We start from the raw sequence: 25131 nt of genomic DNA, 5'->3' as shown, positions 1-25131 counted from the left end.
TTAAAGCATTTTTGACATATATTGTGTAATTCATTTAGTACAAAATGACATAACAATGGCCAGTGGAACCAGAATTATAAACCTTTTCAGGCAAGGGTTAAAGTGGGATTTGGCAGGTGGAGAACCTTAACCTCTTAAGCCCCAATGCCCCCTGATACGGGGGCAAAAGGCAGGAGATCAGTTAGGCTTGGGGCTTAAGAGGTTAAGTTCTCACCTAATAGGGAAATGAAAGAGAATGTTACATAAACCTTATCTGTTTAAATTCAATCTGATTACTCCTTCCGGAAACAAGTCATGTTAGTCAGCAGCCATAGTGAAATGCACATGGGCACCGACTTTAAAGTATTTTCTTTTATTTTCATTCTAATGGTCAATGAGACATAAAAACGCATGCACAGAAAGTTATAAATGTGTGTGAAAAACAATAACCTAAAAACATTAGCTTACTTGCCCCACAAATAAAAGCCTTCCCCCTAGATTTTGTCTTTCTATCACTACTTTTGCTCTTGCAAAACTCTTAAATTCTTACATTTCCATAGCTGTTTCTCTTATAATGGTGATACTGAGGACCTAAATTAATAATGTCCATGTAAACTCTACCAAAATACTGCAAAACCAGTTTTGCATTTAATGTCCATCATAACCTTTGAATAACATCAAATTCTTATCATGTAATTTGTTAAACACATTACCCAGTATCATAACTTCTGCAAAACATCAAATACAGATCCTCTATTTGATTAAGAAAAATCTAACATGAGCTCGGTCATTACATGTAAGGACAAAATTTCCAGTTTATCGAATGTTGAATGTCACTTGCTAAGCAGGTCTTATCTTTGAAGATTGTTTTTAGTCTTCAGTAGTCTTCAATTTGAGAATATCTTTGACAAGCTCATCTTCCTCTTGAGTCCTCTCTGTCTTACATTTTTCTTCATATATGATAGTGAACTTCTCACATGCTGTTTTTTTTTCTACCTTGCAAATGCAACTACAGTAACTGTGGACATCTGGAAGATGCAATGTGTGGCTAATAGCACACAGAGCAATATGTGTGTTTGATGATATTTGTTGAGCTTTTTCAAGTGTTGCAAATTAGCTGCCACTTCACTTCTGTTGTGCCTGCAGCTCGTGGTGAAGTTAAACCTCATCTTGATATTATTGGGTTAATGAGCTGCCTATCAGATTTAACTGCAGAAACCATTTCCACATGTCAACACCGACAGCTGAAATATTTTCTCATGCAGTGTCTTGAACTGCTCTCCTAAAAGCCAAACCGCTAAACTTATGTAAAGCTGAAGCTTGTGTGTAAAGAAACAGAAAGTTTAATATGCATTTGATAAAACAAACAAACAAAGCAAACAAAGAACATGTCACAGTTCTGTGTCGGATTGACCCAGCATTTTGAGTTTATTATGTTTTGGTTTATCTCTTGAATCATCTTTGTGTTACCTTTGTGATTTGTTGCTTACTATTTGAGTTCCATGTTTCTGTTTACTCGTGGTTAAGGATTTGTGTGTGAGTTTAGTTCTGTGTCCTGTCTGCGTCCTCGTGTAGTGATCTCTTGTTTCCTGTTTTTGTGAAGGTCTGTGTGTCATGTGAATGTGTTCAGTTTTACCTCTTGTCTCGTCTCGTTAATTACTCCCAGCTGTGTCCACCACCTGTGTGTAATCCCCCCTGTGTTTCTCTGTGTGTATTTAAGTCATGTCCTCTGTGATTGTAGTTGCTGGTCCGTCTGTGTATCCACCATGTTTCATCCGTGTGTTCCCTGCCGGCATCATCATGTACCATCGTCTTCCTTCCTTTATGTCCAGGTTTGTGTTCTTGTTCATGCTCAGTAGTTTAGTTGTCCCACTATAGTTTAGTTCTCCGTTTTGCCGTTTGCCTATCTATATTTTGTGTTCAATAAATCACCTTCACACCTTCACAACTGCCTGCGTTTGGATCCTCCTTTACCTTTTCCACACGGCTCTTCTCACTCGCCATGACAGAACATTGCATTTTTAGATACAAAGCATAGTACAATTTCAACCTAAGAATGAGCAGAATGATAATGCAGAAAGCTGCAGGAATGACTTGTGTAATAAAATGTAATACTTAAAGCTTTAAACTTGGAGTATAGCTTTAAAATTTATGTTACAAAGAGATGACTAATTTAAAAAAATAGAGTTGGGAAAATACCAAAAACAAACTTAGTTTAAATATTTTGATGCTGGCATCGTGACTTAAAAACAAAAAAGATCTAAAATGAAGAATCTTAAACAAAGGGCCAGCACTCACAACATATAATGTGACTTTTGGTTTTCAACTGCTCCACCAACACAGATATTGATCGCCATACTGTGAATGCTGACCGTTGTATTATTATTATTATTTTTTGCCTGTCCCGTTCAGTACGAAGGCCAGGAAAGAGCCCAACGGATTTATTTTTTCAAGTGGAGAAAATATGCCAATGCCATATTGTTCCACTTGATTAGTCTATATTATCATTGTTTATTTATTTTATTTTATTTTATACCCAAGAGAAGTTACTCTTTTCACTGCGGTGGGGGCAAGCAGACCACCACAGGGAGGCCCAGCGTCACAGACCCCAACCAGACTGCCAACTCCTCCCAGCCCCCCAGCCTCTATGGAGTGCAACGAGGGTGTGAAGACCCCATACCTCACTCCGCCCACTCATATGTCGTTTTGCTGCATGCTGTTCTAAAGTGCATTTAAAACATGGGACGAAAACGAAAACAAAATATTCCAGAAACATGCTTTGCCGATCCGATCAGCTGTTCATTACACTTCCTAGTTGGAATAGACGTCAGCGCGAACTATTGCATATCCGCCATTACCTATCCGAAACCGGAAGTGATGTCATTTTCATGGAAAATGTAGTTTTTTATCTTCAGGGCCTTTTTTTTTTTTTTTGCAAATTTGCATTATAATATTTATTTTCGGTTTTCCTGCAGTATATAAAAATTGGTGTATCTCAAAAATAAAACTATGAAGTGGTTTTGTATTTTTTTGTATTTACAGTTTTGAGGGATAAACCTCTTAAAAAATTCTCGAAATATATGTAAAAAAAAAAGACTACAACGATTTTAAATTATTTTTGTAGTTTATTGCACTTTTTGCAATTTATGTAGTTACTATGGACTTATGTCTGTGAAGGTTCTCAGTCATCCAGGTCATCGTAGTCAAAGGAGCTTGCAAAGAAAAGCGTCTGGACTTCTTTAAGTTGCTTGAAGACGTTTCACCTCTCATCCGAGAAGCTTCTTCAGTTCTAAGGTCAAATGGTGGAGAGTCCCAGATATAAACCCAGTGGGAGTTTCCCCCCACAGAGGGACAAAAGGACCCCCTGATGATCCTCTAATCGCCTGAGCCAAGGTGTGAAACTGGGCGTGGGTCCCAATCAGCCAGGGTTTCGGGTGTGTTCATTGTGAAACCTGGCCCCACCTTATCATGCGAATTTCTGAGGTCAGATGGCCCAGGATGTGAGTGGGCGTTAAGGCGTCTGGGAAGGGATCTCAAAACTGGATTATAGATGGCAGAGAGTTGGTGTCGTAAACCCCCGCCTCTGTTCAAAGATGGTCGCCCACTGTGAGCGACCATCTTTGAACAGAGGCGGATAAAGATGCAAATAAAGTGCAAGAACATAGTATGTTATTGTTGTTGACGTTGTTATAATGTAGTCTTCATGTTTTCATTTAAAACAGATTGAGAAAAATTAGAAGGAATAGAGTTTGGTGTTGGCCTGGTATTTTGTGAAGCTAACTCTGTGGGAAACGCTATTGTGCATTTTTTACTTACCTTCATTGTTATGGTGCTCACTGAAACATTTTAACACTTAAACCCCCGCGGAGCCATCATTTTGCGTTTTTTTTTTTTATTATTACAGCTTCATTAATGTCACAACCAGCCCATCTACGAGTGATTCTTTCAGAACATGATGTCGAGAAACTGGCATTACCATCTGGAATCCCTGGAACAGTTGAGGAACTTCATTCAGTTGTTCAAGATACATTTAGGATTTCTGGGGATTTCTGTTTGCATTACAAGGATGCTGATTTTGGTAATGAGTTTTTCTCCTTTAAGGATAAGGACACTATCAAGGTGATCTATATCCAGGAACCTCCTACAGTAACTCTGACCTTAACAGATGTAGACAGATCCTTTACAAGCCTTGCTGATGATCCTCTTCAATTTTCTGATGATGCCTGCTCATCTGCATTGTCACATGACACATTGCCTGTCTCTTCAGAATTAGAGACAGAAATACCAGTCCAGCGATCAAATGGATGGCCCATAGAATTTCCAATCCCTCGTTTCTCTACCAGTACGGAGATTCTGCTGCAGTCCGGCAATCAAAACTTCAGTTGTTCTGGGACTGTTTTTGGTACTAAAGATCTCATCACACTACTTCCAGACATCCTTGGAAGTTTAGCTGAGGCTATTTTTGAGTACACTGCTTATCCATCAAGTGCACAACTAAGTCAAGTAGCAGAGACCTTGACTAAAAAACATCCCTGCCTCAAAGAACCAGGTTCTTTTCATGGATGTTATGGATGGATTCAGCGCCTCAAATATAAAATGAACAACTTCAGATCCAATCTTCGAGGTACTGGCTGCCCGGAAATTGTGGTGAACTCACTCAAGAGGAAACCAGCACATGAGCAGGCTCCTGCTAAAAATGTTAAAAAGCCTAAAAAGGCGAAAGTAAATTACCTACCTCCACATCCTCAAGGGGAAACAAGTGGAAGTTTGGAGAAGGAAAGAGTGGACCTCTTGTGTGAAGTGATGAAAAGGGATAATTGCCAGGTGATTGCAGGGAAAATGGGTAAGACATTCTCTCTTCGCAGGCAAGAAATCGTATATGAGGCACCCGCTATCAGGAACTTCATGGAGCGTTGGCCTGCATTATTTGATGCGACACAGGTAACAAAAATTTTTCTTACATTTCATACATAATACACTCATATCACTCCCCATATGTTCTATATTTGATTTTCTGATTACAATCTTAATCCTAATGCACAAAGTAAAAAAATAAATAAATAAACATACTCATACACAAATATTTTTGAATGCAACAGTAAATAAGCAGAAACATGACTCCAACATTACAGAATAAAATTAAAAACAATTAAATGATGAATGTGGTGGATTATCAGTTTAAAGCAAGTTGATCTTAAATGCTTTAAAAACAACAGGTTTCTTTTAAAGATAATTTTGGTGAAGTCTGCAGTTTCCTATAACAGAGTATTTAACTGGTCCAGGTTTTCACAAGTGACTCATTCAGCTTAGGTGTTGGGCATGGCAAAAGGCTCCTTGAACAATTCAACTAATGATTGTAGCGTTTCACTTAATCATTTCAGCTAATCCAATATGTCAAAGCTAATAATTATGTATATGTTCGATTTCAGTTTATTGTTTTCCTTAGTTTTACATTCTAAATTGATGACCAAACCTGGCATACTGTTGTTTAGTTTTCTTAAAAACAAACTAGAATGCTGTCTTTAGGCCTACACAAGTGAACCTCACATTAAGCAAGTAAATCCCATGTTAGAAATCGATTTAGGTAGAGCAGGTCAAACTGGTCATAGAAAATGTTGTTCATGTTGTGTGGTTAAAAAAAATCAAAACAAAAAGCGGGCTGTGTTTTTATTGATTTGTCTTATGATACCATAATTTTGTCTCATGCTTATTGATACATCCTATTTGGGTCAGTGTGTGTGTGTGTGTGTTTGTTTGTGTGCACTGATCTTCTGAATTATTACGATTCAGCAAGGATAAAAGTCTAACCTATAATCAACTAACCTATTTTTTAAATGTGCTTTACAAGGACACAGAAGAATTTGAGGCCAACCTAGAAAGGCAGGTGATGAAAATTGCCATCATCGGTGACCGGTATACCCCTGGATCTGACCACAAGACTGCAACCATTGTGGTAGAAGGAACAAAAATCCTGGAGGGCCCGGATATCCCAAGTTGCTGTGCGTTACTCATGGGCATAATATATGCTCTCAATCTGAGCTATTGCAAGGAACTGAAATATGCTTTCGAAGTCTTTCAGAAGCTGTTGCTTGATCTTGATGGACTGAGAGCCAGTGCAAAAGTAACAAGTCTCAAGAACAGTATGTTCTAAAGATGTCACTTGTTTTGAGCACTAAGAAATTTTATTCAGATTGTGTTACTTTGTATTTGGAAGTCCACTGGGAAAAAATGATAGTGTTGATAAAAAATAGAAGACACTAATTTTTTTTCTATCTAGTTATTTTTGATATTATATTCAAGAAATGTGTCTTGACAGTTGTTGTACTACCCTGTCCTTAAAACTTATCCTGCATTTAATCCTCAAAGAGATGTGCTGATGAATGAACCAGCATTATGTTAAACATGTTGACTCTGTTTCAAAAATTGTTAACCATTTTGAGTCCTGTATGTGTAAAATTAATCTTAAATGTGTTTACTGCATGAAAGTTTGAACACTGAAAGTTAACATTTACTGAACACTTAGTACAAATGTTTTCTAAGTGGATTTCTGGTTTATTTTCACTGTTTAACTATAAGGTGTTGAATTGCCTAAAGTAAAATATAAATTGTACAAACTGTACAAACAATAAAAAAAGTTAATTGCTTAAAAATGTTGAATTCATTCAATTCTTAAAAGCTAGTACAATAATAAAAACAAGAAAAAGCTAAAATTATGATGATAATGAAGAAAATCAGCTACTTAATATTTTAAATGATTAACTTAAAAAAATATTTTCGTAACTACTATCATTAATTACATAACACTTAAAAAACAGTTTTGAATAATATGGAAAAAGATACGGTGGCCCCTAGAGACAAAGCACGTACAAACTCCAAAACACTTGCAAAATCCAAAACACTTGCAAACTAAAAAACACATGCAAAGTCCAAAACAAGTACAAACTCCAAAACACTTGCAAGATCCAAAACACTTGCAAAATCCAAAAAACACATGCAAACTCCAAAACACGTACAAACTCCAAAACACTTGCAAAATCCAAAACACTTGCAAACTAAAAACCACATGCAAACTCCAAAACACGTACACACTCCAAAACACTTGCAAAATCCAAAACACGTACAAACTAAAAAACACTTGCAAACTCCAAAACACGTACAAACTCCAAAACACTTGCAAAATCCAAAACACGTACAAACTAAAAAACACATGCAAAGTCCAAAACAAGTACAAACTCCAAAACACTTGCAAAATCCAAAACACTTGCAAACTAAAAAACACTTGCAAACTCCAAAACACGTACAAACTCCAAAACACTTGCAAAATCCAAAACACTTGCAAACTAAAAAACACTTGCAAAATCCAAAACACGTACAAACTCCAAAACACTTGCAAAATCCAAAACAAGTACAAACTCAAAAACACATGCAAAGTCCAAAACACGTACAAACTCCAAAACACTTGCAAAATCCAAAACACGTACAAACTAAAAAACACTTGCAAACTCCAAAACACGTACAAACTCCAAAACACTTGCAAAATCCAAAACACTTGCAAACTCAAAAACACATGCAAACTCCAAAACACGTACAAACTCCAAAACACTTGCAAAATCCAAAACACGTACAAACTAAAAAACACTTGCAAACTCCAAAACACGTACAAACTCCAAAACACTTGCAAAATCCAAAACACTTGCAAACTCCAAAACACATGCAAAGTCAAAAACACATGCAAAGTCCAAAACACTTGCAAACTCCAAAACACTTGCAAACTCCAAAACACGTACAAACTAAAAAACACTTGCAAAATCCAAAACACGTACAAACTCCAAAACACTTGCAAAATCCAAAACACTTGCAAACTCAAAAACACATGCAAAGTCCAAAACACTTGCAAACTCCAAAACACTTGCAAACTCCAAAACACGTACAAACTAAAAAACACTTGCAAAATCCAAAACACGTACAAACTCCAAAACACTTGCAAAATCCAAAACACTTGCAAACTCAAAAACACATGCAAAGTCCAAAACACGTACAAACTCCAAAACACTTGCAAAATCCAAAACACGTACAAACTAAAAAACACTTGCAAACTCCAAAACACGTACAAACTCCAAAACACTTGCAAAATCCAAAACACTTGCAAACTCAAAAACACATGCAAACTCCAAAACACGTACAAACTCCAAAACACTTGCAAAATCCAAAACACGTACAAACTAAAAAACACTTGCAAACTCCAAAACACGTACAAACTCCAAAACACTTGCAAAATCCAAAACACTTGCAAACTCCAAAACACATGCAAAGTCAAAAACACATGCAAAGTCCAAAACACGTACAAACTCCAAAACACTTGCAAAATCCAAAACAAGTACAAACTAAAAAACACTTGCAAACTCCAAAACACGTACAAACTCCAAAACACTTGCAAACTCAAAAACACTTGCAAATTCCAAAACACAACGGAAGTGCTCCAGGACACTAGGGGCAGTGTTGAGCTTTTGTTACCTAGTAACTACACAAGCCAGGAAGTGCCAATGACCGGATTTGGGGTTTTAAGGCCGATTACGTCACAGCGACAAGAGAAGGCTTTCCCAATTCAAAGGCTGCTCGAAATGCGGCCCTCAAATGCGTCCTTAATTTCCCTGAATTTTAAGGATGGGTCGGTGAAAAAAACAAAACAAAAAAGCTTCCTCAATACTCAGCTCAACAAGTAGTCCATTCTGAGTGATTCACTCATTGAACAAATCATTCTTCAGCATCAGTAGACGCCCTTTCAGTGGTTTTTTGTCCTCAAGGCACATCACAACCTTCTGGATAAATGTGAATGTAAGCTCAAGTTTCTTTTGGTATTGTAGGTCTAGTGCATAGATGTACCCAAAGAGCAGGAGAAATGAGTCAGCCAGATTTGTGGGACCATTCACAAGTATTTCATCCTCAACGACAATGCAGATGCTTTCGGGACTGAAGAGAGCCGAATCAGTAGTGTCATCCGTGACAACTGTCAGCAGAGCCACAGGAGTGTCAGTGAGTTCTGGACCATCTGCTGACTGCAAAACAAAAATAATACAAGAATGAGTTCAGCCCCACAAGGACACAAATCATGCTATTGATTAGAGGTGTGAATCTTCATAAGTCGCACGTTTCTTTTAGGATTATAATGTCAACGATTTAATTTGATATTGCGATACATCATGATGCATTACAATAATCTTAATTTGGGTTTGGTTTCAAAACATATGTTTAAATAAATGTTTTCAATAATAAATATATGCCAAGATATTTGTTTTTGTTATTTACCAAACATTTCTCTGACCACAACATGGCACCTCCAAAAAAATAGAACACTTGAATTTTAAAAAGGGAGATAGATTATTATACAAAAAAAATCTGCAGATAAAAACTTTCAACTATTTTCATGTTTTCTGGTTCATGCGTAACAATCTTCTTGCAATCTTATTCAACAATAGTTGATATATGGGAGAAAACAAGTCAGATGAGGACTGTGTTGAACCTCCTTCCTGATATACACCCTGGTTCTCCTTGAGTTCTGAGTGATGTCATATGGTTGATGCTGAGGCCAGTACACTTACATCACAAGTCCTGAATAACGTGGAGACATCTTCACGCAGGTACACATACGGAAGAGGATTAGGGCCACTGGAAAAAAAAAAAAGAATTCTGACTTTAATCTCAGAATTCTGAGAAAAAAGTCAGAATTCTGAGAATAAAGTCAGAATTCTGAGAATAAAGTCAGAATTCTGAGATTAAAGTCAGAATTCTTTTTTTTTTTCCAGTGGCCCTAATCCTCTTCCGTATACACAGGAAGTGCACGAAGGATGAATATATTTCCAGTAAAAAATAAAAAAAGAATGTTTATCGAAATTAAATTTAAACAAAACAAAAACGCGTTAGACTTACCAAATTTAGGGCAGTTGATGAAAAAAAATAAGGTGGTGGTCGTGGTGGGTTGAAGTTGGGGACTCTTAATCCACACGGGCTGGCCAAATCTTCCCCGCATCAAGGTAAATTCAAGATGGCTGACTCAGCTTTCCTGAAGGAGCGACAAGACTCCACCCACCAGAACGTCACTAATATATGCTTCTTAAACTTTTTGAGCGTTCCAAAAAAATTAGCTAAAAAATATTGAGCCCTATTCAATTAAAGCTGCATAAAAGCCAACAGAGCTCAATACTTTATAGTTTGCTCAACTACAAAACGACATTTGAGTGTTATGAGCAGTGTTGGTCAAGTTACTTGAAAAAAGTAATCAGTAACTAATTACCAATTACTTCCCCCAAAAAGTAATCCCGTTACTTTACTGATTACTTATTTTCAAAAGTAATTAATTACTTAGTTACTTTTTAAAAACACGATTTACAACCTGAATAGGTGATAAAGCGATAGATCTTTCAGCCCAATTCTACTTTTTCTGCATAATCCATCATACAAAATGTAATCAAATGGAAAAGTCTCTTTTTAAAACTTGTTTTATTAGTTTTAATCTTTTAACTTTATGCATCAAGCAAAAATGTAATTATCTGCAACATTCTCTGACTGGAAGAAATTTGTTTAATATTTAAACCTATTTTCTGCACATTCCAGCACATAAAATAAAATTTTTTTTTTGTGTTTACACTCAGTCTTTCAAATCGATGCAAGTAAAACACAGCAGAAAATAAATAAAGTCAAAGACTCAGCGGTCCTGTTGCTCTATTTTCACCTGTAAAGCAGGAGTAGGGTAGGCGGAGGTTTACCCTGGTGCAGGTGTGCCGCAGTCAGTGGAAGAATCCGCGAGTTTCTCTGTGAGTTTCCCATTACGTCGGTGCTTGTTTGGAAGTTTAGGGGTTTTTTCGCTGTAAAAAGAAGTTTTCTTCCCACGCACAGCGGACACTAATGTTTTTGTCACTTTTTACGGAATCAAACTCAAAGTAAGGTCAGTACTTCCACGCTTTAAACGCTGCACGCTCATACTCTCTCTGCACTCCATATATGATCCATTGTTGATCTGCACACAGCTGTTGTCACGGCTTATGTCACTGTCATGAGACATTCTCGCAAAAAAAATCACCGTTTTAGTAACGCAGTAACGCAGCGTTCCTACGGGAAAGTAACGGTAATCTAATTACCCTTTTTGCAATAGTAATCCCTTACTTTACTCGTTACCTGAAAAAAGTAATCAGATTACAGTAACGGGTTACATGTAACGCGTTACTGCCCATCTTTGGTTATGAGCTTATTAGTTATGAGCTAGAACAACTGTTAGGGATTACAGTCTAGTAGTTGTATTTTTTTTTTAAACTGTTAGCAAATACAGATGTTAGGAGTGTGTTTGGAGTGTGTAGGTCTGTATGTTTTGTCTGCTGGTACATCGGACTCGGTAACCTAAATGACTGACTGTACTTATATGCGGTCGTTTCTGTCACAATCCGGACCGTGACCAAATGACTGTGGAGGCTGGTTATGTTGTTGCTCTGACGTCAGCGCAAGCTACAGAGAAGCTGACGGCATGAGTATAAAAAGCCGGCCGGTTTGAAGGCTGGGGCTTCGGTGCTTCAAGCTCTTGCTCCGCACCGGGTTGACAGCAGACTGCGAGGGAGGTCTGAGGCGATCAAGATGCACTTTCTGACTCGCACTGTCATCGTTTCCCTTCAGCTGACTTTATTCAGCGCAGTGCATGGTAAGCGCTCCTACAGTAAAGAAATAAATACATAGAAATCTTACCATGCATTGCTAAGATTTTCTGTGTGTGTGGGTAGAAAATGATGCTTTAAAGCAGGTGTCTCAATCCAGCTGCATGCTTAGTGACGGAGATCAAGAAGTTTTTCTTTTTTACTTTTTCTTTTGTGTTTCTTTTGTGTGTAGTTTGATTCGTGATCGTTTTTAATTCATCAAAAGTTGGCTTTGAAATTTTACCATTTGTATGTACCGTAAACTCTTGTTCTACAAGTGCTTTCTTTCTGTCTTGTTTAGGTGCCAAATGGACATATGATGGTAAGTGTGACAATATTTCACACACAATTTGTAATATATATATGGTAAATAAAATATAAAAAGTTTATATGATATAATAAAGTTGTTGTTGATGGGGGGTTTTGTTTTTTTTGGCTTTGCCTATCCAGTAAGAACTGACATAAAGCATTTTCTTTTTGGCTCTTCATCAGTGTTTTAAGTCACAGTGTCAAACAGGAAGACAAAAGCGATGACAGTGTGGTAAACACCATGCACAGTCACCACTTTTGTCTGTGATGAACAAAGTCGGACTCTACAATTATAACATTTCATAAGTGGCTGGCTGCCTTTGTCTGGTGCCTTAAGCTTCATGGAGAGGGACTTCTTGAATCATGTCTATCTCTTACATAAACTACTCTTACTAAAACCTCTCGTCGTTATTTTACAGCAAAAAAAATGTCTGAATGCTAAAGCAAAATCTTTGCAGGTGAAGCAATGGAAATGTATATAATCTGTCTTGACATTTTTTTTGTTTTCTGGAAAAATCTTAAGCAATCTTTGGGGAAAAAAATCATTGATCAAGTCCTCTATTACCTTTAAAAGTTACCCAAACGGTGGAGGGATTCTTTACCTCTGGTTCCTTTGGGCTGAATAAGAAAATACCCACTTCTCTGGTCAGTAATTTGTAGTCATGATTAATATAGTTTGATTAGAATGTATCTGTTCTTAATTAGGATAATGACTGACCTTATATGTCAGTACGGTGCACTGTGACAGTGCTTCTTGGTGCTTCATCCTGAAATATGCACAATATAAATATACAAAAATAGATAACATAGAATAACATAGATTAAATACTAAATTCCACATTATAGTAGTCAGCAGTCTGTCTACTGGTAGCACTTTCTGTTGGTGGTGGTGCTACAGCTGAGTCATATAAATTATCTCCACCTCAACACTCCACCCTCTGGCAAAGGACATACAATGAGTCTTTGCACGAGAATAAAATAAATGAGATTAACAATGTCTGTTGTATTCCTCTCGCCCTGCTCTGCTACCAGTGTGATGTTTAGAGGATTGCTTAGAAAAGTTTGTTAAAATCTTCTATTTTAAGATTTCTTTTACGTAGAAATTACCCACAGTCATCTATGTTCTACCAAGTACTGCCTAGGGACCACCAAGGGCCACTAAACATCCTATATTAAAGGGCACCCAGCATCAAAGTAAAACACAAATGTTATGAATAGTGAGTAACAGAAAAAGTAAAATAAGAACAATTTTCTTCTTAGTTAGAGACGGTTTGCCTAGATTGAACTTGGAGCTTTTCATCAAACAAGTATTCAGTGATTTTGCTACTTTGGTTGACGACTTCTGGCATGTCTTATACAGTCAATCCACATTTGTCTGAGAGGGAGGTTGGGGGCAATCTTTTATATTTAACCATGGTCAGCTGGCATATGGTGAATGGTGAATCTTTTGATGAATGCTAAACAGATAATGAATTAGCAGCAATTGTGCTGCCAAGATGAGAGCATACGCACAGCTTCTTCCATTTTGTCACAAATGTGACATTTCAAATTTGATGAAGTCCATTCATTGCAAACTATTAGCCTGACTTGTTGTTTGAAAAGCTCAGTGCATAGACGCTTACACTTAAAACATCACGCAATGAAAATGCACATTCAACAGCTTCCTGTTTTTCTTCTCAGTCCATTTTTAAAAAATAATTGTTTCCCAATTTCTGTATTATTTTAAAGCACACTGTGCCTCGTGGCCTTGGAGGAAACATTTTTGAGAGTTAACCCCCTGACAAAAAAAACTGAGGTCGCTTTGTAAACCGTATGACTCAATTGTAAATGTGGCCATTTTCGGTGTCTTGCACTTTATAGAAACCTCTCATTTGGAGAGAGACGGCATTCTCACTGCGTGGCGCTGCCTGCAAGCAGCAGGCTGGTTCTCTTTTCTCACTGCTTCAAAAAAAGCGCATGAGCAGAGTCGTAGGCTTCCTCCCACCATCTTGTTTATAGATAATAATAAGTCATTTGGACCAAAGATAAAACATTTATTACACACTAAAACAAACTCTAGCCCTCTTTGGAGCCACCCACTGTTTAGCCTCACACTGTGAGATGTTTGCCTGATAACATTAAACAGTTTAGTTTCTGAAAAATGTCCATGCTAATGTTTTCTGGTGAATCCACACTTTTAAAATTGAAATCTAGGTATTCAGATTCAGATAGGTAAATTCAGATTCAAAAATTGCATAATGTAATAATGTTAATGTTGTTGCAGGACCCCAAGGACAGGACCACTGGTCCCAGCATTATCCGTATTGTGGTGGAGCGCTACAGTCACCAATAGACTTGAAGTCAGATCTGCTAAGGTTCGATCCCACTTTACGTCCAATTGAGGTTCAGAACTACAACCTGTCTACAAATGAGCAGCTCACTCTTGGAAACAATGGACACTCTGGTGAGTATACATCAACAGTGTTATCCAAAGAATATGTAAGACGTGCAATACGATGTAAGATGTAATGTGTACTTACACTCATCACAAGTAAGACAGTGTGTATCAAACTAAGCAAATATTTAAGTATGCCATGCTTTGTTTGGCCTGAAATCTAAAAGTTTTTCAAATCAAAGTGATGTGCTTGTCTATGCATTCATTAAAATGTCCACACATAAATGTGGAGACCTATTTTCTGGGCCAAACTTAGGAAAATGATAGGCAGATCTTTTTTCTTCATTTGCCACAACAATTTTCTATAATCAACCTCTTATTATCTTAACTGCCTGGGAAAATATGACCAAAGACTACTCATCTGATCCGCCTCTGCTTGGACTGACGCATCTTAATGAAGGAAACCAGCTTAAATTTAATGTGCAATATTTATTTAGAACATAGCGAAGTGAAGTGAAACTATGCAATAAACTGTGCGCTGCAAAACTAGTTAGATACGCTTCTGTCATGTTCCCTCAAACATCATGTACAAACTGCTCCATTAGGAATTTTTGTGACAATCATGTATAACTGAGGATGCATGTCATGCCTTCCGAATGTTGGCAAGGATGCATTGCTGTTATATCTGCATAACAAAACTGCTTTCTGCACACAGAATGCAAATAACACAGAAATGCTTATGTGTGCATACCTGGTGAGCCTCAACACCACAAACTGAGTGGCATCATCAGTGTGACGTGTATTCCAAATGGGCTGACAAAGCGTTTTCATGTGCAAGCATTCGTCATGCACTGACGATCATGCGAAATGCACTTTGCGTCACCCGGCTATAAATGGTCTTAAAAGCAGCTACACCACTATGACAGAACAAGACAGTGGGGATAGGGAAGGGTGGGGGGTTGGGGATTTGGCATGCTGACTTCCTCAGTTTAGATAAAGCTCATGTTTTGTGATGCCCCAGTGTTTACTGGTGCAGTCATGACTCTTTATGTTGATGTGTGCTTTCATTTGCTTTGATTCACAGTGCAGCTTTCATTGTCCCCCACGATGTCCATCTCCAGCCTACGTAACCGATACACTGCGGCTCAACTCCATTTCCACTGGGGCTCCCCCAGTCGGCCTGCAGGTTCTGAGCATACGGTGAACAGTAAGCAGTATGCTGCAGAGGTAAACAATGCAAACTGCACTTTTCAGAGATGGTAGTGCACTACAGTGCTACACTTAAGTACAAATTCAAGGTAGTTGTCCTAAAGTATTTCAATATCTTTGCAACTTTCTACATGTACATGTCAGATATTCGTTCTGGTTGGTTCATCAACTCATTCATTTCCTGTTAGGATGAATGGTGTTAGGCGATAAGCTGTACCATCTTAATATCAACTGCAAGTGATATGACTAAGATGCAGCTTTCTCATTAGTCATGACCAAGCAGTAGCCTATCTCACTTTCTCCTTGACTCTACCAACTTTTAGCTACTGATTCACTTCTGCCTTTTCTTTGCTACTGGTCTTCCTGCCAGCTCAACACTCTCAGTTGAGAGGTAGCTTCTCGCCTCACCTCACCTCACCTCACCTCACCTCACCTCATCCCTCTGGCATGTATGAATAAACAGTATGTTTTTCTTTGTAGGTGACTACCTTTAGTCCTAGAATGATTCCAGCACAGAGACTCACTGACTCTGACTTTCCATAGTCAATGTGGGGATTATTGTAGAGTCTACCTTAGAATATAAAGCGCCTTGAGGTGACTGTTGTTGTGATTTGGCGCTGTAGAAATAAAATTGAATTGAACTGAATTGAATGAGAAAAGCAACCTTCAATTAATATGGATGAGGAGGACTAACAAAGTAAACTGAAGTAAACAGAACTGAAACAGAAGTTATAATATTTAAATGAGAGAGTGGAGTGAGGTTATTAAACATCACACAATATTTCTTCTGTCAGGATTTAAAGATATGATTATCTGTGTCTGCTTATTTAAATAAGTTTTACCCTTATCTGTACTTAGAAGTGACAACTCTGGCTTCAAGCAAAGCATTAATACTTTGTGACTGAAACGTGTGACATTTGACTGGCAGGGGAATCGAAGCCACTGACACCCTTCAAAGATGATGTTGCTAAATATGAAATATGAAAAGCATTCGCATGTCACTGTTGTGGTTTGTTGAGACTGCTGCAAATATGTAGCTCACACCCATCTGTCGAATGTGTTGCTTCTACGTGCTGCCTATTTCGATGTGCAATCAAGTGTAAATTGAAATTATATGCATAAAAACTTTAACTCTAAACCCTCACTGCTAATATTACAGAGAACATAGAGGATTCTTTTACCAAAATAAATCATTGGTTTACAATCATCAAATCAGCACATTTAGTTGCATATTCTAAAAGTCAGAAAAAAGACATCGGTCGGTATCAGAATGTTCATTGCTAGATGGTATGTAGTCTCTTACTCAAAAGGGTTTTAGGGGATTGTATGTACCAGGCTATTATATACTGTGGTTTTAAACCACTTCGCTAAATGAGCGGCTGTCTGTGCTATTTAACGTGTGAAGCCCTGTAAACAGGTTTCACACAATAGTTTCATTTATTTACTTTGGCACTTCAGGTAAAGAAGACGATTTGAAAGTCAAGTTTAAAGTAAAGTAGGTGAAAATGGGATACTGTTGTATATAATTTGGAATTATTTGGATTACAGTGGGCAGACTGAAACGACTGCAACCTGTGTTCATTTTATGTGACCACGCTCCAGCTGCTGTGCAGCCACATTTAAGGTGCTGTGGTTTGACCTGAGTTTCTGTGTGGACATCTCGAAAACATGCGTCTTTTCAAGTCTCTCCAGACTCCAGAACCACAGTTCCTTGATGACATGTTGTTTTGGAGGCATGGCATGATGGGAAATTGAACATTTTCCTGAAATGGTGAAAAGGTCTTCCTTAATTCTCAAGACAGAGCAAAGTCTGTAAATAAAACTATTTGGTCAGAAGGGCTAAGAAGCCTTTGGGTTGTACAGAATATAGAATAACGTTCTGAAAGCTGGTGTAAAATATTTTCTTTTGGTATTTTCTTCCACAGAAGATTGCATTCAATGCTTTCTGAATACCTCCACTTATGTTCAATCCAACTAACATCTACTCTCTGCATTGAACAGCTATTATAAGTGTACACTAATAACAGTTGTCATTTAAATAAAAAGGAGATAACATGGAGAGCAGAGACGTTATAATGACATGATATACCAACCTCCATGCTCGCCCGAAACTAAGTAATAGTCTGAACACAGGGTAGTAGTCTTAAGGTACTTTAAGGTTTATCACAGGGCTGTTGCAGTGATGCAGTGGTGTACATAACAATCTGGCAGTGTATGTGTCACTTTTTCCATGACCCCACCAAATCGCTGCTATTAGTACTATGTCACAGATGGCGTGAGTTATAAAAATGAGAGTGATTTACATAAAATACCTTCTTGTTTTGTGTTTTTCTCCACAGGATCTTGACATATTGTTCTTTTTGTTCACAGTTGCATGTAGTGCATTACAATTCAGATAAGTATCCCAATATTTCCACCGCCGTGGACAAATCTGATGGCCTGGCTGTGCTGGGTGTGCTGGTTGAGGTGAGACCTTGTGGATAATGTTCTGTAATTTTGTTTTCTTCTGTAAAGTAGACCTAACTATTTCATTATTTGTGTTTCTATAAAGGTTGGGATGTTCAATCCAGCTTTTGACCACATTCTGAAGTTCATAAATCGTATTATGTACAGAGGTAAGACCTGAGTACTAGTTTTTTCTAAGTACTAATGTGGAGTAAACATAAGCCTATGCAAAACATAAGCTGTGTTTGTGATTCTTTATCTAAGTTTGAGGTGTGAATCATTCATATGACAGTCATGGATTTTACATTAATGTCACCCAACAGCTGATTTCTGTTTTGTCATTCCGACTGTCAGATCAGAAAGTGAAGGTGCCTGCTTTCAACATCAGAGCTTTGCTGCCTACGCGTTTGGATGAGTATTATCGCTACGACGGCTCACTGACGACTCCTCCGTGCTATCCGAGTGTCCTGTGGACAGTGTTCAGGAATCCTATAACAGTTTCTCGCCAACAGGTGCTTCAGCAGCTGAAGTGACTTTTAACCAGGTTTAATATTAGAATAAGAAAGCAGTTGCAAAAAATTTTTTAAGATGTGTCAGTGTGGCGTCTTTTAAACTTTATTGGTGTGGAAAAGCCTTTGTGCTAAACTTGCTTTTGTTTTGCTGTGCTTTATTTAGTTTCTGACCCTAGCAGCAACGCTCTACTCCTCGAATGCCCAGGACTCAGCCTCTATGTCGCTGAGTAACAACTACAGGAAAACGCAACCTGTTGACAATCGGCTCATCTTGGCATCTTTCAAAGAACGTAAGTATGGTCTACAAACATGGCTTGCTTTATTACCTGAGCATGGGTGAAAAGGTCACATAAGCGACATGGCTGCTGTGCTGCTTTAAAAAAAGGCTGAAAGACACATTTGAATGAATTGAGGGCTTTTATTCTGCTGCAGAGATTACAGCTGTCATGCTGGCTTTGGCTTGTATGGTGTAACCTGCTTGTGGCTTAGATTTGATGCTGATCATTTTTAAATTTGATTGAGCTTGATGAGCTTGTCTGGAAGTACGCCATCTTTTAAGACATGTTGATTTAACCACTCCTCTGACATGCTGAAAACATCTGCAGCCCTTAAATTTGTCCCTAAAGCCTGACTTTTATGTGGTTGCCTGGTGTACCGCAATGTATGGTATTTAGGTCCATATTGTGTGGTATGAATGTGCATGGTTTCCTCAAAGCTTTCCACGCAGAGCTATGCTTTCCTAATGAGACGTGCTGTGACATGGCAGTGTGAAATCCCATGCTATGAGCTTCTCAGAAGCGCTAGCTAGCAGACAGCAGCTTGAGCTTTTACTGTATCGCTATGAGCAGCGCTGTTGCATGGTGGGCTTGAAGATCCATCATCGTCCAAATGAGCATCCAGCTTGCGGGGATGTTTAACAACATTGGCTCTGTGTCTGATGCAGGCAGAAGACTGCATGGTACTCTTACAGTTACATCTCCGTTAACAAGAAAGCAAATCATACAGCAGCTACTGGTTGGCGACTTAGGAGACCTGGCTGATGAAGACCTGTACAAGCTCCTACCAAGTGGCTCAGAGAAACACCATGCTGGCAAGAAGAAAGACCTCAAAACCCAGCAGAATGAGAGACTGGCCAAATCCAAACAACAAACGCTGAATCCATCCCTTGGGAAGAAAAGCCAGGCCAACCGCCATGTGGGAAAACTCAGGCTAGCAGAAAACACACTGAGCTACGTCTCACTGGAGCAGAGAGTTTCCCACCAGCTCAAACAGTCCCATGCTGAGAATCAGATGGTTCAGGCTCTTAGAGATGCAGTTTTCCCTGAGCTTAACCTAAAAAGCTACCTAGAGTGCAGATCAGACTTAGCTCTCCCTACCATCAGGTATATTCTCCAGGGACGGCCAACAGACGAGGCTACTGAGTTAAATCATTCCCTGACTAAAGCCATGATGAATCAAAGAAAGACTTCCACAGCATTGGAGAAAGACGTGCCAATGACACAATATAATGGTCATTCCACTGCTACAGTTTCCAGGAAACCACAAAGCCAGGGTTATCCACATCCTTGGCTTTTGCCTATGGAGTGGGAAGACTAGAGAGATGCCTGGCATTGTTGAAACTCAGTGTGACTTTCTGTAGCAGACATCAGTTGTGTGTCCCACACTGACAGCCAAATTTCCAAGCCACGCCCTGCATTCTTTTAACCAGTTTATGCTTTATGTACGTGATATTACAATTTTACTTTCCTGTGTGTGCACATATTTGTAGTTTTCAGAAACGTTAACAGTTTTTCTTTGTCACAGATTTTGTTTGTTTGTTTTTTGCACAAAATCAATCGGATGCAAAACCAGTGCCCAGCAGTGACTGTCCTCAGTATAATGATAGGACTATCTCAGTGTGTATATTTTTGCTCTGAAAAAAAAAAAAAATATATATATATATATATATATATTTAATTTGTTAGTACTTTTGGTATCTTTGCCCACATTTGCCTGGCTAAGCAATGCTTTTCAATAAACTATAAAAAATGACAAGTTTCCTGTGTGAAAATCTTTACGTGTCAACTTGTACGAGTGGGAGATGCCAAGGACCATTTAAAGTGTTTTACTGGATGCCAAGCTCAGTCCTATAGTATGGTAATTCTGGAGCCATGCTAGTAATTATTGTCATACACAATGTAGAAATGTGGCTAAACCAAAAGAATTTATTTTGAGCTAACATGATTTTTAGATCTTTGCAGGGTAACGGAAGCTTTTTACATTTCGCTTCTATATTTATATAAAATAATAAAGCATTAAAGGTTTTCAGTTGCACATCTATGAACAGAATTTAATGCTTAAATAGGAGAAATGACAGCAAGTTATTAGACTACATTATGTTTATTTTGCATGCCACGAAAAAGAAGTGTGTACTTTGTAGATTCTGCACCTTAACTATATAGAGGAGGATTAAAGAAGTAGTCAAATTAAAAATGTTGAGGGTTAACTATAGTTAAGATAAAGTTTTAGACTGCGCTTGTGTATTTAAAATTCTGACTTGATCCACGTCACAGCACAGATGATTTCTTCTGTTTCCTTCATCTGGTCCCAAAAGGGAACCACTACACACCCTCTATATGTCCTCCTCCACCACATCCATGAATATTCTCTATGGTCGTTCTCCTTTCCTCCTGTCTGGCATCTTCAGCATCCATTGTCAAATATATCCACTATCCCTCCTCTACACATGTCCAAGCCATCTCAGCTGTCTCTCTCTGACTTTGTCTCCAAACCACTCAACCTGAGCTGTCCCTCTGATGGAATTATTTGTAATCCTACCCATCCTGGTCACTCCTAGTGAATTTTACCATCTTCAACTCAGCCACGTCCAGCTCTGCCCTCTGTCTTTTTAAGGATACCACTGTTTCCATACAATACATCATGGCAGATCTCAATACTATTTTTGTAAAGCTTCCCTCTCAATCTTGCATCCTTGTGTCACAAATCATCTCAGACACTTGTCTCCACCCACTCCACCACGCTGCCTGCACTCTGTTCTCCACCTCTTTTGTAGATCACCCATTGCTTTTTGTCTGGCTGACCACAGGTATTTATATTCATCCACCTTCTCTATTCCTTGCATCTTCACCATTACACCTGTCTCACCATCATTCACAGATAATTCATTTATACATTATATACATTTTTTCAAATGGGTCAATGGGCTGCGGGAGAAATTTGAGAGGAACAAAAATTCCAATGTTTGTGTCATATGAGTGTCTGTTTCTCCTATGAAAATTACTGAAATGTAATTATTTTCCCTCTATTATCAGTCATGGGTCGTCCTTTCACTATTTTCCTTATCTGAGTTAAAATCTGTTAAAATGCATTTTCACTATTTCTCTCTCTCTCTCTCTCTCTGTTACTCAGACGACCTCTCTTGGATAAACACTGGTACGTTGCTTTAGGCTCAGTAAACAATTTTTAAACAGACATGTATAATCATGTTAAGCCACAATACATAACATGAAGGTTTATAATAATAATTTATTAATTATTTAAGTATTTCTTAGATCACTAAACACATCTAAGTCTAAAAGTAAAGCCTTATTATTAAGACTTACTAAGTATTGATTTCTGTTCATTTATGATATGTCACATGAAAATTCAAGTTTATATTTAGGCCTCTGAAATATAAACATACCCCATTAGAAATTGTTATTTAACAATAATCGCCACTTATGACAAAATATATATTTATGCTGCTCTGCAGGTTTACTGGTTCCCATACTGGTGAGCTGTACACTGGGACTTGTTTTCATTGTCACCTTGATGTGCTGCATATTAAGGCAAAAAAGGTAGGTAAAGGGCAAAATCACAGAAAACATCCCTTGCTGAACAATAACTTATTGTATGCATTTTGTTTTTTAACTAAACCACATCTGCTCTGCTTGATTATTTCCATTCCTTGAACAATGTTGTCAAGGCGCTCAAACCTGGTTTGCCCCACACTTTTTAAGGAAGTCTAAATATCTAAGTACAACAAGAATTTGACTGGCTTTTTATATGACTGGATATGGAGCCTGGAATACAAAGTACACAAGACTATGTAAATTTGACACATTGAGACAGATTGCTTTAACTGACAATCAAATATAGAGTTTAAAAGTCCAGGAGTTGATAGTGGTTGTGCCCTCGTTAAATGGATTTTATAGGTGGGAAACGTGTGTGCATTCACTTGTGCCACTCTTAGTCACTCCTTGGCAGTGTGACAACACATGAATCATAAACCCATTTTTGTGCAGTTATGGTTTTCTATAAACAACTAGTAGGACACTAGACAATGTTTATGGGGTTACTTTGTAACTTATTATGTAATTCTTGTGATACATAGTTACAAATATATGAAAATAATTGACCTAGAAAAACAAGCATGTAGAATTTTATGTCTAGAGGAAGTAATGTTATAGCTGTTTTTAAATTCTGATAACTTCCACACTGGTGAGGAGTGATATGTGAGTTTACTACTGCATTCATACTTTTAGATATGGAAAACAATGTTAGTTTAAATATGTAAGGATAGGTTAGTATTAACCAGAAGGGAGAAATGGACCGACGTATCTACAGCACTTTTCTTGCTGACCACTCAAGCAGTTAAAGTGAAACTTAAATATGTTCATACAGCACTTTATTCTTTGTGTTTTTAATCACTTTCTGTACCTCAAATCACCAATTAATCTAAGGTGCAGTATCTTGGGAAAATCTATCCACGCACAGGAAGAGCATGCAAACGCCACACAGCCTGCAACTATCCAGGATGTTCAAACCGAAGACCTTATTGTTGTGAGGCTCAGCAGTGCTGACAATGCCTTCCAAAACACATAAATGCATACTTTTGGAGATGAAAGGCTATGTCACAGTCTCATTCCAAATTACATCCTGGAAGGGATTGAAAGGTGTTTAACGTTACATCTTTGTCTAAATGCTCCCCCCATCATTTCTTACACCTCACTGGTAACTATAACTGTGTTTCTTTAAAGCACAGTATCACCTGTTGTTTTGGTTTTTTTTAGAGTTGCTGCTGGACGAGACAAAGGCATGCATGTTGGATACAATACTGGAGACAAGGACGAGTATGGCTCAAGAGTATAACTCCTTGTTCTGAATCACACTTCAAAGGAGCTCAGAAACTTCAACATCCTTAAGACTTTTGTCCCTTTGCATCACTCGCTTTATTTATTTTTTGCCCCATGGGTCACTTTGGAGATTTATAAAGGCATGCAAGGTTTAATCACATCACATGATAAAGTTTGCGTGTGGCTCTAGGGTTTTGGGAAGTACTTTTTTCTCTCAAGCCACAATCTGGAGTCCTTTTGCTGTGTTGTGGCAGGCAGAAGATGGTAGGCCTTCATGCTGGATGTTTTAAACTGCATGCAAGAGGAACAGCTGTCCTCTTTAATTCCACTTTATTTATCTGACATGATGTGGTGTGTTTCCTAAGGAGAGCTTCACACAGAGTCTACCAGGCAAGAGCCAAGAGCTGAACTGGTGAAAATCTCAGGTCAAGTCAGATCATGGCACCCATTCCCTAGGGCTGTCCTGGCATGGTGGAAAGCCCAACCACAGTTCAAACAATAAGGGGATAGGATTTGACAGACATCTCTGATGATAGGATGGCCCTAGAGGGATGGGCTATACCACAATTCCAACAACCCTGTACTTACAGTTGCTTTATGGATTTCATAATAAAAGGGTGCTTAGCTTCATTCAAACACAGCTCCTTCATTGTGAAAAATGTTGAGGAAAAAAAGGCTTTTGTGTTTCCAGCCACTCGTGGGCTGACCCCTAACCCTCTGTCCGGCAGTCAGATCACAAGACTAACTCCCCAGCACTCCTGATAGCTTCTTAGTTGGCCTGTAGGCTGTACAGTTAACCACAGGACTGCTGGAAAGTTAACATGTTATCCTCATCAGGTTTCCCTTAGCCTTTCTTTATGCCATTCTTTTGTATAATTTGAGATGAGTTATTGCTTTGTGTATTTTACAGACGTAGTCAGTTCCATCTTCCTGCAGTAGTAATGACCATGTGGAGCTGTTAATCCCTGGTTAAAGCGTGTTTGTCTGGTGAAAGCTGTAATGTGTGGAGGTGATGGATGAACTGGAAATTATATCAGAATGTTTAGACTGATTAAAAAGCCTGTGTAAATGAGAAGTACAATCTTAAAGCAAAATAAGCATGAGGTGATTCGTTTTGTCACAATAAAATGCTCCCTCAGTGTGCCAGGTCTTTAACACATTAATATATTTTTTCTTGTAATTGTTACTCGTTTATTTATTTTGTCTGCTCATCAAATTTTATTCTTGTTATACTGTTTTGTTTTGTTTGGGATTTTAAAAATAAATGCACCATTACATGTGTCAAGATGTGGCAAATGGTATGTTTGTCATAGTGAGCTATACAGTTTTTTGTGTACAACAAATGCAGACAAAACTCATCATTAAAAATGTTCAAATACAATCTGTCTTACATTTTTGAGTCAATCTGCCTTTCGTGATTTCTTAAAGAATAAAACGTGTTCGTTACTGTCGGGGTTTTTCTTTTTGGACAATAGTGACATCTAGCGGATAATTCCTTCAAGTGCAATAAT

The 25131-nt window shown here is 38.1% G+C and overlaps 2 protein-coding genes across 4 annotated transcripts; one reads left to right on the top strand and one right to left on the bottom strand.

The window, feature by feature from the left end:
- Positions 1–3096: 3096 nt before the first annotated feature.
- Positions 3097–9309, bottom strand: LOC309709481 (uncharacterized protein; the record flags this gene model as incomplete). The annotated part of the gene is made up of 4 exons (XM_082538095.1): positions 3097–7257; positions 7293–8500; positions 8910–9035; positions 9286–9309. 4 exons carry the CDS (start codon positions 9307–9309, stop codon positions 7248–7250), a joined length of 1368 nt encoding a protein of 455 aa, XP_082394221.1. The 3' UTR covers positions 3097–7247.
- Positions 9310–11079: 1770 nt separating this feature from the next.
- ca12 (carbonic anhydrase XII) lies at positions 11080–25073 on the top strand. 3 transcript variants are annotated; one of them, XM_082541379.1, is made up of 11 exons: positions 11080–11665; positions 11959–11979; positions 14230–14409; positions 15425–15567; positions 17920–18015; positions 18101–18164; positions 18349–18506; positions 18670–18796; positions 21915–21938; positions 22258–22342; positions 23558–25073. In XM_082541379.1, the coding sequence occupies exons 1-11, from the start codon at positions 11602–11604 to the stop codon at positions 23634–23636; spliced, it is 1041 nt and encodes a 346-aa protein (XP_082397505.1). In that variant the 5' UTR covers positions 11080–11601; the 3' UTR covers positions 23637–25073. The 3 variants fall into 3 exon arrangements, with proteins under 3 accessions (XP_082397505.1, XP_082397506.1, XP_082397504.1); XM_082541380.1 differs by lacking the exon at positions 21915–21938 and having other exon boundaries at positions 11081–11665; XM_082541378.1 differs by lacking the exons at positions 21915–21938; positions 22258–22342; positions 23558–25073 and adding an exon at positions 19450–21015 and having other exon boundaries at positions 11086–11665.
- The last annotated feature ends 58 nt before the right edge of the window (positions 25074–25131 follow it).

This window comes from Aulonocara stuartgranti (assembly GCF_965226115.1).
Source record: "Aulonocara stuartgranti genome assembly, chromosome: 7".
Classification (NCBI taxonomy): domain Eukaryota; kingdom Metazoa; phylum Chordata; class Actinopteri; order Cichliformes; family Cichlidae; genus Aulonocara; species Aulonocara stuartgranti.
This window is presented reverse-complemented; position numbering and strand designations above follow the sequence as displayed.

Excerpts from the sequence above, each read along its gene's own strand:
- ca12 (XM_082541378.1), top strand. The coding sequence starts at position 11,602 with ATGCACTTTCTGACTCGCACTGTCATCGTTTCCCTTCAGCTGACTTTA. Across the intron at positions 11,666-11,958 it reads TTTATTCAGCGCAGTGCATG|GTGCCAAATGGACATATGAT; the intron begins GTAAGCGCTCCT and ends TGTCTTGTTTAG. Across the intron at positions 18,165-18,348 it reads AAATCGTATTATGTACAGAG|ATCAGAAAGTGAAGGTGCCT; the intron begins GTAAGACCTGAG and ends TCCGACTGTCAG.